This window comes from Elephantulus edwardii, unplaced genomic scaffold, assembly GCF_000299155.1.
Source record: "Elephantulus edwardii isolate Elephantulus edwardi_28Jun2011 unplaced genomic scaffold, EleEdw1.0 scaffold00019, whole genome shotgun sequence".
In the NCBI taxonomy this organism is placed as follows: Eukaryota; Metazoa; Chordata; class Mammalia; order Macroscelidea; family Macroscelididae; genus Elephantulus; species Elephantulus edwardii.
The window spans coordinates 19,562,092-19,576,114 of record NW_006399769.1 but is presented as its reverse complement, the minus strand read 5'-3'; the positions used below and the strand labels follow the sequence as shown (position 1 = coordinate 19,576,114).

At 44.5% G+C, this 14,023-nt stretch overlaps 1 protein-coding gene across 1 annotated transcript in view; it reads left to right on the top strand.

Moving 5' to 3' along the window:
• The window catches only part of VIT (vitrin), a 614,318-nt gene extending 602,934 nt beyond the window's left edge, over nucleotides 1–11,384 (top strand). The window contains exons 12-14 of the mRNA XM_006882356.1: nucleotides 439–665; nucleotides 2,882–3,395; nucleotides 11,206–11,384. Of these exons, the coding sequence (XP_006882418.1) occupies nucleotides 439–665; nucleotides 2,882–3,395; nucleotides 11,206–11,384 (920 nt within the window). The remainder of the gene's footprint in view (nucleotides 1–438; nucleotides 666–2,881; nucleotides 3,396–11,205) is intronic.
• The last annotated feature ends 2,639 nt before the right edge of the window (nucleotides 11,385–14,023 follow it).

The following is a 14,023-nucleotide window of genomic DNA, read 5'->3' as shown; positions in this document are numbered from 1 at the left end:
GCTGCTTCCTTTATCTCCTGTCTATGTCCTTTGCAAAATAGTCACTTTCTTGGGGACCTTTCCAATGACCCCAGCTCTTCCTGAGCATCCACACACCCTCTAGGGAGATAATTCTGCTATAGTATTTGGGTTTCTTGCTTGATTACATTGTGGGGTTAGCTGAAGGTTAGTCAGCCTTTAGGCTAGCAATCAGTAACATTTATTTCCGAATAATACTTCCAGCTCTCAGCATTCTAACACAGCTAAGCTTGGCGGGGTTGGTCATAGTGGTTGAGCTTCCATGAACTGAGGTTTTCCAATCTTGTATTTGAATGCATTAAATCTACGTTTTAAAAATTTCCCGTGGCTGAGTCATACCCTTTGCCACTAATACTGTGATCTGTGCCTGCATTCTTAACCAGCATGATCATTCCAACAACAAATGTCTGTTTCTTTCAGGCCGGGCCCTCTCTTTTGTGGTCAAAAATTTCTTTTCAAAAGCCAGTGGTAACCGACATGGTGTTCCTAATGTGGCCGTGGTCATAGTGGACGGCTGGCCCACGGACAAGGTGGAGGAAGCTGCAAGATTTGCAAGGGAGTCTGGAATCAACGTGTTCTTCATCACCATTGAAGGTGCAGTTGAAAATGAGAAGCAGTATGTGATAGAGCCCAACTTTGCAAACAAGGTATGAAACCACCCAGCGTCTCTGCACCCTAAGGTCTCCCAGCACCTGCAGACACTGTCATTCCATCAGTGCTGCATTTCTCCTTTATATAACATGGAGTGTCTCAGTGATACAAACACATTTTCTGCTTTGGAAAAATTAGCCACTGAAAGTCCTATGGGCATAATTCCACCCTGACACATGGAGGCCAGGAGTTATGTCCAGTGTTAACTGGTTTTGGAAAATCCACTTCTAGGCTGGAGGAGGTCAGGAAAGAGACTAGTAAATCTGGAATCTGCAGTAACCTTCTCAAAGCAAAACCCCACACCCTCCTGCTAATCGAAGGTCATGCACTTAGGGAAGAAAAGTGGAGGTGCAGAAAAGTGGTGGTCCTCAGAGCCACCTAGAGGTCTGCAACTAACTCTTCTCACAGCTTCAGTGGGAATTCCAGAGGGACGGGGATGGAGCTGCACCAAGCCTGTTCACTGAATCTCTCTTACACATACACACAGTCTTTCTCTCTTTATCTTTCACACACACACACACACACACACACATCCTCTCTTACACACGCACACAATCTTTCTCATACACACACACAGACACACACATACAGAGTGATGAAAAATGAAAGGCATGATTGAGTGGGATCAATGGTTTACAAACTCCACTCCTGGATTCTGCAAGGAAGCTTGTACAGAAATGGGACCAGAACAGATGAGATTAAGGTTCCCACACTCAGTTAGCTTTTATACGTTTCAAAGGACCTCATATTAACCTCCATCAAAGAAAAAGTCCCAGCTTAAAAAAAAGATAAATAAGCCCATTTCCCCCTGATCTCTCTAGTTCACAATGAAACCCAACTCATGAAGGGCTCCTCCAAGCCCGTGTTCCTTTCTCCAGATCCATCGTCTGTTCCCCATGGTTCCCACTGCTTGGAGACTGCGCCCCACCCCCTCCCACACACAGCTCCTGTGCTCCTTCATGTCAGCAGGGCTCCGTCCACACAAAGATGCCACTCTCTCTCTTTCTGGCTGAATTGCCTGGTGGGAGGCCCTCCTCTCCCTAGACTTCAGCTCAGCCTTCCACACTCGCCTCAAACACTACCTCTTCCATGGAAAATTTGGTGACCCCATTTAGGTTTTTATAAACCCATTAAAAAAACATTTCACGGGAAGATTCTAGACCATCATGTTCTTAATTTTTTATTTATTTTTTTTAACATTGGAGATTCATGTGTAGTCACAAACCTGTGACTCTCTGACCCTACCGAGACGGGTGATGAGCAGATGCCCCTCCTTAGTGATCATCCCAGTCACTTCCAGGAGCACACAGGCTGCTCACTGTCTATTTACAGCTGCCTTCAAGGTGTGTTTTTTTAAGGCAAAAGAGACGACATGGGGGCAAAAATGTTTTCAGAGCAGTTCTTTCTCCAGTGGGTGGGGATTCCATCATGTGGCCTGGAGACATGCTCTTGGAAAGAACCTCTCAGAAAAACCTCTGCCATTGCCCTACAAAGGGGAAATTGATCATACATTCACTATTAACTAGAAGGTTAGAAGTTCGAATTCACCCAGAGGTGCATGGGAAGAAAGGGCTGGCTGACAAATCACAACCTTTGAAAACCCTGCAGAGTGAAGTTCTACTCTACACACGGGGGTTTTCAGAAGTCAGAAGCTGCTCTGCAGAGTTTAGGTTTTTTGCTTTCTTGTCATAAAGGAGCACACCTAGTCATCCTCCAAAATTCCGAGACTGAAACCCAAAATCTGTCCATCGTACAAACCAGAGTCTCGTCCTCCCCACAACCCAAACTCGAGGCCGAGTCATTATCTATTTGCTTGTGCCCAGACTTGTGCCAGGGGTGGAAAAAAAGTCATTTCCCCCGTGGGGTGATGGCCGTTACTGTCTTCTTGAGGCTGGCTGCCAGCGCCAGGGAGCTGAAGGGCAGGGAGGTATCCCTGTGAAGCTGAGGTCAGTGGTTCACTTCCCCGGTGGATTTGTTTTAGCAGATAGTTTTGCACTAAGTCGCCTGCTGAGGAAACTCTGAGAGTCTGAGGCTGACTGGGGGGTGGGGGGGGTCTTTTGCTCCAAGGAGTACTGATTGGGTGAACTGAGGTGGGGTAAAGACACTACCCAGAAAATGAACGCAGAAAACAGAGGTCTGATTGCTTCTGCTCAGAGGGTCCAGGGTAGTGGGGTAGGTGGGGGACTTGGCCCTGCACTCTGTGTCTCCCCAGGCTGTGTGCAGAACGAACGGCTTTTACTCGCTCAAAGTGCAGAGCTGGTTGAGCCTGCACAAGTCGGCGCAGCCTCTGGTGAAGCGCGTGTGTGACTCGGCTCGCCTGGCCTGCAGCAAGACCTGCTTCAACGCGGCCGACGTGGGCTTCGTCATCGATGGCTCCAGCAGCGTGGGCACCGGCAACTTCCGCACGGTGCTCGAGTTCGTGGCCAACCTCAGCAAGGCCTTCGACATCTCCGACACGGACACGCGTGTGGGCGCGGTGCAGTACACCTACGAGCAGCGGCTGGAGTTCGGCTTCGAGCAGTACAGCAGCAAGCCCGACGTCCTCCAGGCCATCAGGAGGGTGGGCTACTGGAGCGGAGGGACCAGCACCGGGGCGGCCATCAGCTTCGCCCTGGAGCAGCTCTTTCAGAAGGCCAAGCCCAACAAAAGGAAGCTGATGATCCTCATCACCGACGGCCGGTCCTACGACGACGTCCGAATGCCAGCCATGGCAGCTCACCAGAAGGGTAAGCGGGCCTGCGGGCCATCTGCGGTCGCGGGAGCTCTGCTGGAGCCAGTGAGACGAGGACGGGCCTCCCTGTGCAAGTGGAGCTCCAGGCGGGTGCAAACTGTGAACACACGCAGCTGCTAACCAAGAGGTTGCAGGGTCGAGTCTACCCAGAGGAAGGCCTTGCAGGCATGCTCTGGTGACCTAACTGTGGAAGATCAGCTATTGAAAACTCTACACAGTACAGTTCTGTAACACACCTGGCATTGCCAGGAGTCAGAGCTAACTCGAAAGCACTTGGTGGTCTTTTAGAATTTCCTATAACCACTTAATAAAATATTCCAAACCATACCAAGTATTAGGAGTGTGGTTAAACCATCCAGGCTCCTTTGAACACATGCAAAGGAAAAAGACCAAGGAGGATGGGGGCAGCCAATTAGTTGCTATGTCATCAAAAACCCAAAGCCTTATGTTGAGTGATCTAAATCAGTCTCATAAAGACAAATACGGTATAAGACTATTACTGTAGAGACAAGGGAGGGGGTGCTTAATCATAGTGTCACACAATTTGATGGATGGAGGGAGGGTTCGGTAAAAGAAATGGGAAAGATCCAGTGTGAAAAACAATGTATACGAACTTTGTAAGTAAACCAGTAGAAAATTAAAAAAAAACAAAAACCAAACAAACAAATAGCAGAAAAAACCCAAGGCCTGTGATTGCCCTGAACAGTAACCCTTCCTTTACAGGAGCCCTGTTGGTACAGTATTAAGCATTTGGCTTAATACACACACAGAATGTTCAGTGGGAGACGCAAGAGGCTGTCTATTTCCTTAAAGATCACTGTCTGAACCCTATGGGGTGATTCTGCTCTTGCTTGAGTGTCTATAGGATCTCTTTGAGATAAAGTTAGCAGCAATAAATTTGGGTTTGGTTGCATCCCACACCCGGACACATTGTACTTGAAGGGATGAAACATAGAAAAGGAATTAGATCCATTTCTTTAATCTCTCTGAAGACCACCAAATTGTCTTAACACATCTTAAAAATATTTTTAAAGAAAAATACTGCTTCTCATCCTCAGAGAAATACACTATTTAAGGAAATGCATATTTATATATAAATATAAATAATTTTTACAATTTATATATCTTTATATTTCCATATAAAATGTATATTAGAGTAACAGAAAGTTTAAAGCTATGAAATATTACTAAAATATTTTTATAAACACTTATAAAAGCAGTCACCTAAAAGCCCTTTTTGTAGAATCTTTGGGTAATCAGTTTGGGTGGGACTTAGTTTGTTTGCTTTTTTAAGTACCCTGAAATACAAATAACCTTGAGAAAACCCTATGAGATAGTAGTAATAATGAGAGCACAGCAAATGGTCAGTGACACAAGGATCTGCAGAGCAACGCTGGTGTGCAAGGATGGTGCCACCGTTGTTTTCTCTCTGCATTTAATATGAGTAATTTTGCAAGACCTTCTGTATTGTTAATAGCTGCTTTTAATTCATCCATAAGTGTTGTCGCCTTTGAATCAATTCTAACTCATCGGGACACTGCACACAACAGACTGACGCTCTGTTCAATCCAGTTTCATCCTTACCGTCTCCGCTGTATGTAAGCACAGTTTTACATCCTCTGTGTCACAATATCTTGTTGAGGGTTGTTGTTGTTGTTATTAAGAGCCATCGAGTCGTAGGTGACTCATAGCAACCCTATGAATGAAAGACCTGAACACTTGGATAACTTTCGTCTTTTTTTCCAAGTTCATAGGGTTTCCGGACGCAAGCTATTTTGGAAGTGGATGCCACTCCTGCTTCCACGCTTGTTTTATTCAGGGAGCTCCACCAAACACTGCCCACCATGGGTAACCATTATCACGTTTGACACAACAGTGTCACAGTGTTCAGCATCACAGCCACCATGAGTTACCTCTGTACAGCAAGTGGACAGACCAGTGCTATACCACTTAGAAAAATGTTTGACCAAAAACAACTAAAACCAGGCCTGATGGCCGCAGATTAAAATCACTCACTTTTGACTTGGTAGCATAACTTTCTCTCCACTAGGCCAACCAAGCTCTCTCTATGCTGTTGTTGTGGTTGTTAAGTGCCACCGAGTCATAGATGACTCACAGCAACCCTATGAACGAAAGACCTGAACACTTGTATAACTTTCATCTTTTCTCCAAGTTCATAAAATCTTGTTGGGGATAGTCCTCTTTTTTTTTTTTCTGACCCTCTACTTTTCGAAGCATGATGCCCTTTTCATCGGACTGACCCCTTCAGATAACACACTCAAAATATGAGAGACCAAGTCCCCCCATCCTTGCTTCTAAGAAGCACTCTGCCTATACTTTTCCCAAAAGAGACTTGTTTGTTCTTCTAGCATTCATGATATATCCAATATGCTTTGCCAACAGCACAACTCAAAGACATAGGTTCTTCTTCGGTTTCCTTTATGTCCAACTTTCACATAGGAAGCAATTGAAAAGATCATGATCAGACACACCTAAATCCTCAAAGTGATTTCATTACTCTAGCATTTTAGAAAAGTCCTTGGTGGTAAATTTTCCCAGTGCAATACATGGTTCTATTTCTTGACTGATGATTCCATTGGTATTGATTGTGGATCCAAGTAAAATGAAATCCTTGATTATGCCAACCTTTTCTCCATCTATCATGATGTGGCTTGATGGGCCAGTTTTGGGAATTGTTCTTTTATGCATGTTGAAATGTAATCCATATCGAAAGCTAGAGTCTTTCATCTTCAGTAGAACTCAAGTCTTCACATTCAGCAAACAAGTTTGTGTCATATGTGTACAATGCAGGTTGTTGGTGAGTCTTTTTCTAATCCTGATTTACATTCTTCTTCATTGATTCCATCTTCTCAGGTTATATGTTCAGCATATAGATTTTAACAGGTACAGTGAACGGATATAACCTTGAAACACATCCTTCCAGATTTTAAACTATTTAGTATCCTCTTGTTCTATTAGAATGACTGCTTCTAAGACTATACTTTTAGGGATCATTTCTATAGTTCATTACTGGAATGACTGCTTCTGTATATGGGTGGGTCTTGGTCTTCCAGGTTTTGCATGAGCACAATTAAGTATTCTGTAATTCTCAGTCTTTTTAATGTTATCCATAATTCAGTGTCATCCACACTATTAAATACATTTATATCATCAATAAAATGCAAGAAAACACCCTTCTCATATTCTCTGCTTTCAGTCAAGATCCATCTGGCATAAGAAATGATGTCCCTTGTTCCATGGCCTCTTCTGAATCCAGCTTGAATTTCTAGCAGTTCCCTGTCAGTGTGTTGTTCCAGGAATTTTTAAAATAATCTTCAGGGAGATTTTGTGTAGGAAATTAATTATACTATTAAGTCATTTCCACATTCTGTTGGATTGATTTTTTTGGAATGATCTCAAATGTGGATCTTGTCCAATTGGTTGACATGAGCTTAGTGAGAACACCCAGGGCTGCATCTGTGTGTTGAAACACCTCCACTGGTATTCTATCAATGCCCAGCCTTACTTTTGCCAGTGATTTAAATGCCATTTAGAAGTCTTCCTTCACTACCATTGATTCTGAATCATACGCTCCTTTCTGGTATGGTTCATAGTCTTTCAAATTTTTTGGTACAGTGAATCTGTATTCCCCTTCCATCATTTTTTGAGCTTCCTGTATCGTTCAGTATTTTTGGTATTGTCCCTTGAGGTCTGGATTTTTTTTAACTTGAAAAATGCCAAACTTGTCATTCCCTTTTGTTATTCTAACTCCAGGTCTTTGCACATTTCATTATTGTACTTTGTCTTCTTGAGCTGCCCTTTGAAATCTTGTTTTCAGCTCTGACTTCATCAGTTTTGCCTTTTGCTGATGAAATCCTGAAATGAAGAGGGGTTAAAATAGGCCAATAAGACATAGTACACCAGCATTGCATGCTTCTGAAACCAAAGAGTTCAGGCCAACTTCCTCCATGGCAGGCTTTCCCAGACCCATGGGGCATGCTCAGCCTTGGCCAGCCAGATATCTGATGACCTAGATGCCAGCAGTCACCATGTCCATAGGATTTCATCAGCAGAGGGAAGAGGTTTAAGGGTCAGAAGCAACCAGTACAAAGTCCCCAAGGGGGTGGACAGAGCAGGATGGGCTAGTTCTAAACCACATGCCTGGGGTGTTCCTGCTTTCTGTCTGTCTACTTCTCAGGTTCAGTGCCACCAACACTATTTTTTCTGGATGGACTTTTTGGGGCTCAACCCAAGATCTCTCCCTGGCCTGCCAGGTGGCAACTATGAAGACTGAGAGAGTCACGTCCTAGGAGTTTTCAGGGATGTCATGATCCAGGAAACTTTAAAATACGCAAACCAATAGGTACACATTGCAGGAAAGCAGTTTCCCGATCAACCTAAGACTCATCTAAAAATAATGTGTCTTTTGTCCTTGAGAACAACTAAGTTGAGGCTGGCAACAATCTGTCAGAATGGCTGGTAGAAGTTTCCCTTCAACAGGGCAAACTCAAAGATCTGCCAAGTTCGATTTGTCATATTCTGTGTGTGTGCTGTCTGTATTGGGGCAGCCTTTCTACCTTTGAGTAGAAAAGACAGCTTATTTGGCTTAAGCCCAGACCTGCATCTCAGCTGCCTTCTGTTCCCCAGGCACTTGGCAGTGTTTTAAAACCCAGTCTAGACAACATTCGGAGAAAAGAAATTGGAGAGATGAGATAAGGCCCTGGGAGATGAAGCTCAGGTGAATGGACGACAAGTGAAGGCAGCTTAGACCAGAACCAGGTGGGGCAGGTTCAGCTCTGGCAGCAGCAGAATGGAGCCCCAGGAGGAGACCTTGAAGGCAGGGAGCTCCTGGGCCGTGTGCCTGGGCAGGAGGCCACACCAGCTTCTGCCCTCTGTTTTCTTGGCTCCTTGATCACCTCTTCAGGCCAGCCTGAAAGTGGAGGGGACAGGCCTTTGTTAACGAACTTCCCCAGCTCAAATCAGAACCTCACACCAGGCAGACTTGTTTTCCACTCAGAACAGTAAGAGCAGATGGCGAGACACTGAAACCCGTCCTTTTTCTCACTGGATATCTTGTGAGCCCCAACTTCCCTCCCGTCCCCCCCAACAAGCAGCCTTTATTCCCACTGTGCTCTTTCCCACCCACATCAAGACATGTTCAAGTCCCTCCCACCCTAAAAAAGAAAGCATTCTCCTTAACTCCTAAATGTTTACTTCAGTTACCACCTGCCTCCACTCTTCTACAACCAAAGTTCTGGAAAGAATCAGCTATACCTGCTGAGAGAGTCTGGGTGGTGCAAGAGATTTTCAGTCAGCCACCAACCTAAAGGTTGGTAGGTAGAACCCAACCGACCACTCCACAGAAGAAAGGCCTAAGTGACCTAATTCCATTCCATAAAGATAACCTCTGTGTGGTTGTTTTTGGTCAAACATTCTTTAAGTGCGATAGCACTGGTCTGTCCGTTTGCTGTATAGAGGTAATAACTTGTGGTTGCTGTGATGCTAAACACTGTGATTCTGATGTGTCAAATGCCATAATGGTTACCCATGGTGGGCAGTGTTTGGTGGAGCTCCCCAATTAAAACAAGCTTGGAAGCAGGAGTGGCATCCACTTCTGAAATAGCTTGCCTCTGGAAACTCTGCGAACTTGTAGAAACGATGAAATTATGCAAGTGTTCCGGTCTTTTGTTCATAGGATAGCTATGAGTCACCTACAACTCGATGGCACTTAACAACAACAACCTGTCTGTGTGTGTGTGTGTGTGTGTGTGTGTGTGTGTGTGTGTGTGTGAGAGAGAGAGAGAGAGAGAGAGACGTTCCCTCCCTTCCACCTCTCTCTCTCTCTCTCTCCTCTCATTGTCATCAAATCATAACCAACCTGACCCTGCAGTGTGTTTTCAGAACCTGTGAGTTGCACGGACAGAGCCTACCTGTCTTTCCGCAGAGGTGCAGGCAGATTCCAGCCACCAGAGAGCCGCAGCCTTTGCGCTAACAGCACAGCTCCCAGGCCACTAGGCCACTACTGCCCAGAAATGGCTTTTGCCAAACTAACAATGCCTTGTTCTTCATTTGTTTGCTTGCTTGTGCTTTTGTGTTTTCTAAATCCAGTGCTGTCACCTCTGTGGCCTCCCAGGGTCTCCAGCACTGCTGGGCAACCACTGATCTGGAAACTTGTTTCTCATAGTAATGGAGCAGATGCTTGGTGGGGTGGGGGTGGGGGCATCCCCTGGACCTTGTATAAGGATGCTGTACTGGAAAAGAGACTGGCCTCTAGGATTCCGCACCAAAATACATTCAATCCACTGCAGTCAAGTTGGTTCCAACTCATCGTCATCCTGCAGGACAGAGTAGAGGGTGCCCAGGCCATGATGTTTACAGAAGCAGCCTCTCCCAAGGAGCCATGGAGTAAGTTTCCATTTATAGCTCCTAAAACCATCTTCAGCCCTAAAGTTATTCAACTCACTGTTTTATTTTAACAGATACTAGCCTGACTTAGCCGTTAGGACCCACTGAGGTTCGGCTCCACCCAGGCCAGAGCCGGCATGTGCCACGTGGTGTGATCTGCAGAGACTCAGAAAGAAGTTTTACTTTTATCCAAAACTCTTTCCTCTGCCACTCTGCAAGATGAAAGTCACGCCATGAACTTACTCCATCTTGTCATTTCCCCTCCACCCCTAGAAAAGACTGAGAACTGACTGAAAGCAGCAACTGCATGCGTTTTGTTACTGTTGGCGTATTGTAGTTGAGCAAAGGTATTTTTCTAATGGACAAGTGATCGAGTAAATAAATGAATGGATGAGTGAATGAATGAATGAGTGAATGAAGGAAAAGGCCATATTTTCTCTTAACACTAGAAACCTGGAAGCCAGTAACAATGTGACTTATTGCCTGAGTCTGAATGACCATAACTGACCTTCCCCGGGGGTTTCTGAGGCTGCAAACTGTGCAGGAAGAGATTGCCCATCTCTCTCTCTCTCTCTCAGAACCTGTGTTGGGCGTGAACCACCAGCGAAGCATGGCCTTTGAGTTAGCTGCACAGCTCTCTAGGGACTGCACTCCCAGAGTTCCCTAGAAGCCTGTTGTTATAGTTGTTATTGTTGTTGATTGCCATTGAGTCAAGCATGGCTCATAGTGAACCTATGAACAAAAGACTTGAAGACTTTCTACGACTATCGTCTTTTTATCAAAGTTCATAGAGTTTCCATAGGCATGTGGTTTAGGAAGTGGATGCCACTTCTGCTTCCAAACTTGTCTTAAAACTGGGAGCTCTGTCAAACACTGTCCACCATGGGTAACCGTTATGGCATTTGACACCCCAGTGACACAAGGTTCAGCATCACAGCAGCCCCATGTTACCTCAGTACAGCATGTTGACAGAAGAGTGCTGTACCGCTTAGAAGAATGTTCCTCCAAAATATGACAACTGACTTTTGAATACAAAGGCCTTCCCTGAGGTTTTGTTGACTCTAAACATGAGGCTTAAATAAAAAAAAACAACCAATATAGTATGTTGTTGTTATGTGTCGTTGAGTCACCTGCATCCTATAGCAACCCTATATGTAGCAGCTCTGAACCCTTCCCTATCCTGAGCCAATCTCATTAATTCTGACACACCAATCCCCAATTCTTCAGTTACTGTATCAATCCATCTCATCCTGGGTTCTTTCTCTCATAACGCTGGAGAGAAGCTTGTAGGGAGGCCTTTTGGCATCTTTGGTTGCTTTTGAAGGCCGTGGGGAGGGACTGCTTCAGAAGTGATGCCTCTTCCTGAGGGCTGTTTGCTTCACCAGCCTCTGTCTCCACAGGAGTGATCATCTATGCAGTAGGCGTTGCCTGGGCCGCACAGGATGAACTGGAAGTCATCGCCACCCACCCTGCCCGGGACCACTCCTTCTTTGTGGACGAGTTTGACAACCTCTACAAAATTGTCCCCAAGATCATCCAGAACATTTGTACAGAGTTCAACTCCCAGCCTCGAAACTGAGCTCAGAGCAAGCAGGGCTGCACCTGGTTCTCGGACAACACCCACTGTGGCTGAGGGACTGGGACACAAACGAATTCTCCTTGTTCTTTAACATCATTATTTTTCATACTTCAAAGCCTAGAGTAAGAAGATTGGCCCTAACTTTGTAGAATGATCTGGTGACACGTGATTTCCAGGGTTTTGGGATTTTTCACATCAGTCATTTTCTTTCAAGATAAATGTTCAGAATAGAGTATCAATTATGGCAGGTTTAAGTGGAACTTTGGGAAGGATTTTTCCTTTACTCTCACTTGAGACCTCTGTAACCCTCCTTAGGTGCCATCGTGACACAAGGTCAGAGTTCATTCAATGGTTGTGGGGTGCATGCAGCCATTCTGATTGTGTAGTGATCACAGGGTAAGGGTCCGCCCCCTTTTTTCTGCTTTTTTCCAGAGCACTGACTATGCCTTCCACCAGACAAGATGACAGCACCCCACTAAGGTGTAGAGAAAGTAGGGCATCAGCACAGCTTTTCCCCATCTGCCCATCTGTCACCTGAGTCTCTGGGCAATGTGAGGGACTAACACAGTTGGTTGCATTTTTTGGTTTGAGTTCATGCAGAGGTACCTTGGAATAAAGGCCTGGTGATCTGCTTCCAAAAAAAAACCAAAAAACAAGCTATTGAAAACCTTTTTGTAATATGGTTCTACTTTGACACACCTGGGGTCATTATGAGGCATAATTGACTCCAGGGCCACAGCTTACAGCTAGGCCCTACCAGCAGAATCCCTGCAACAAGTAACTTCAGGAGCAGCTGGGGAAAGACCTGGAGCATCAAGTGAGTCTTGCTTGAAAGTGATGCATTTGGTCAATACGGGCACACTCAGCTCAAGCTACACATCCAAACCACATGGGAAGGGTGTGAATGCTGATTTCTAGTCTACGCCAAAATACCCACGTAATCTGGATTTCTGGGTCATGATACCTGAGCATTAGATAGTTTGTTTGGTTTTTAAAGAGTTCTCCTTTCTGAGCATTTTCACGAGCAGGCAGGATTAAGAAGCACTGAGCTATCCTCCAAAGGGTTATTGTTACAGTTCGTTTGTGGAACTTATCCTATTTATGCCTATAGTCCTAGTCCTACCTAGTTTAGCATTAGTACTGAATTTTTCATTTGTTAACTAAATACTAGGCAACACCAGTGGCCTCATGCAAGAAGCTGCATTGCAATCCCGAAGGCACATGGTTCAAATCCACCAGTTGCTCTGCAGGAGGATGGGCATTCTCCTCCTACGTGATTAACTTCCTCTGAAAACCTGCTGGAGGATCAGTTATGGGTCGGTTCCGACTCTACGGTACACAACAACAAACTAAATACTAGTAATAATGGCCTTAAAGTGGGCCTACAAGGCTTTGGTCTAACTGTGCTTTATGCCTCCAATGTCTGATATGAAATGCATGTGCAATGGGGAAACATTAAAAAAAATCCATCAGTAAATAAGACCATTATTGTAGAATGAGTATGAGGATCCAAGGATGAGGGTAGAAGAAGAGGGATGAGGATGTGTGGGGTAGGGAGTTATTAATCATGAGGTTGTGCAATCTGATGGTTAGGGGGGTGAGGGGAATTGGAAGAATCTGGGCTGAAAATGTATTTTAGTTTTGTAAATAAACTAGTATAATTTAAAAAAAAAATCATCAGTAGAGAAGACTGCCTAGCGAGCTGCCTTCTGTAAAAATCTGTTAAAGGGAGCTCTGATAGCTTAGTGGTAAGAAGCTGTGCTGCAATTCTGAAGGCATGTGGTTCAAATCCACCAGTGGAAAAGGAGGAGCAATCGCCTCCTGTGCCAGTCAGATCTGATTCGATGGTACACAACAAAAGAAGAAAAATAAAATAGCTGTTGCTGATTGAAGTCAGTTACTGCTGGGAGCCACGGCTGGGAGCCACGGCGGCGTTGGCTCTGAGTCGCGGAGACACCACAAGTGCAGAGCACGCGCCACATGGTGTTGAGGGCTGCGGCCCTTCTGAAGCAGATCACCAGGCCTAACTTCGGGGCACGTCTGAGTGGGTTTCTTTCAGTTAGTCGTCCAGCACTTAACCCAGGGACTCTCACCTGTATCAATACTTCAGAAAAAATGTTTATATAAAAAAGTTGAATTGAGGATGTCATTCATTTAGGAGTTTTCTTTGAGTTTACCAAAACTTCTGGTAAGGCGTTACGGGAGGGAGAGTCTACTATCCATTTAAAACACTCTGATCTGCAGAAAAAAAATCTACTAAAGGTGGAAGCAATTTCAAATTTATTAAACATAAAGTTCACTTTGGAGGCAGCTGCAGTTTTGTTCAAATTGTGAAAGACGTTTGTAAAGACTAAATTCTTCAAAAGATACCAAAGTTCATTCAAAAACACAAAAACAAGAAACTCATTAAATAAATTAGTGCTAGGAACTTACTTTTCCTTTCTTTTTGAATGAGCAGGTAATAATAAAATGTTGCTTCAATGTACTCCTATTATTTTAATTCTTTAAAAATGTTTTTTCTGGAGTAGTTTTTATATCATTGTTTTATAGGGGCTTTAATATAATAAAACCAATTTGTCATTAGTTCATCAAGAAGTAACATTTCCTAAAATAATATCATTACTTATTACCCCCTTTAC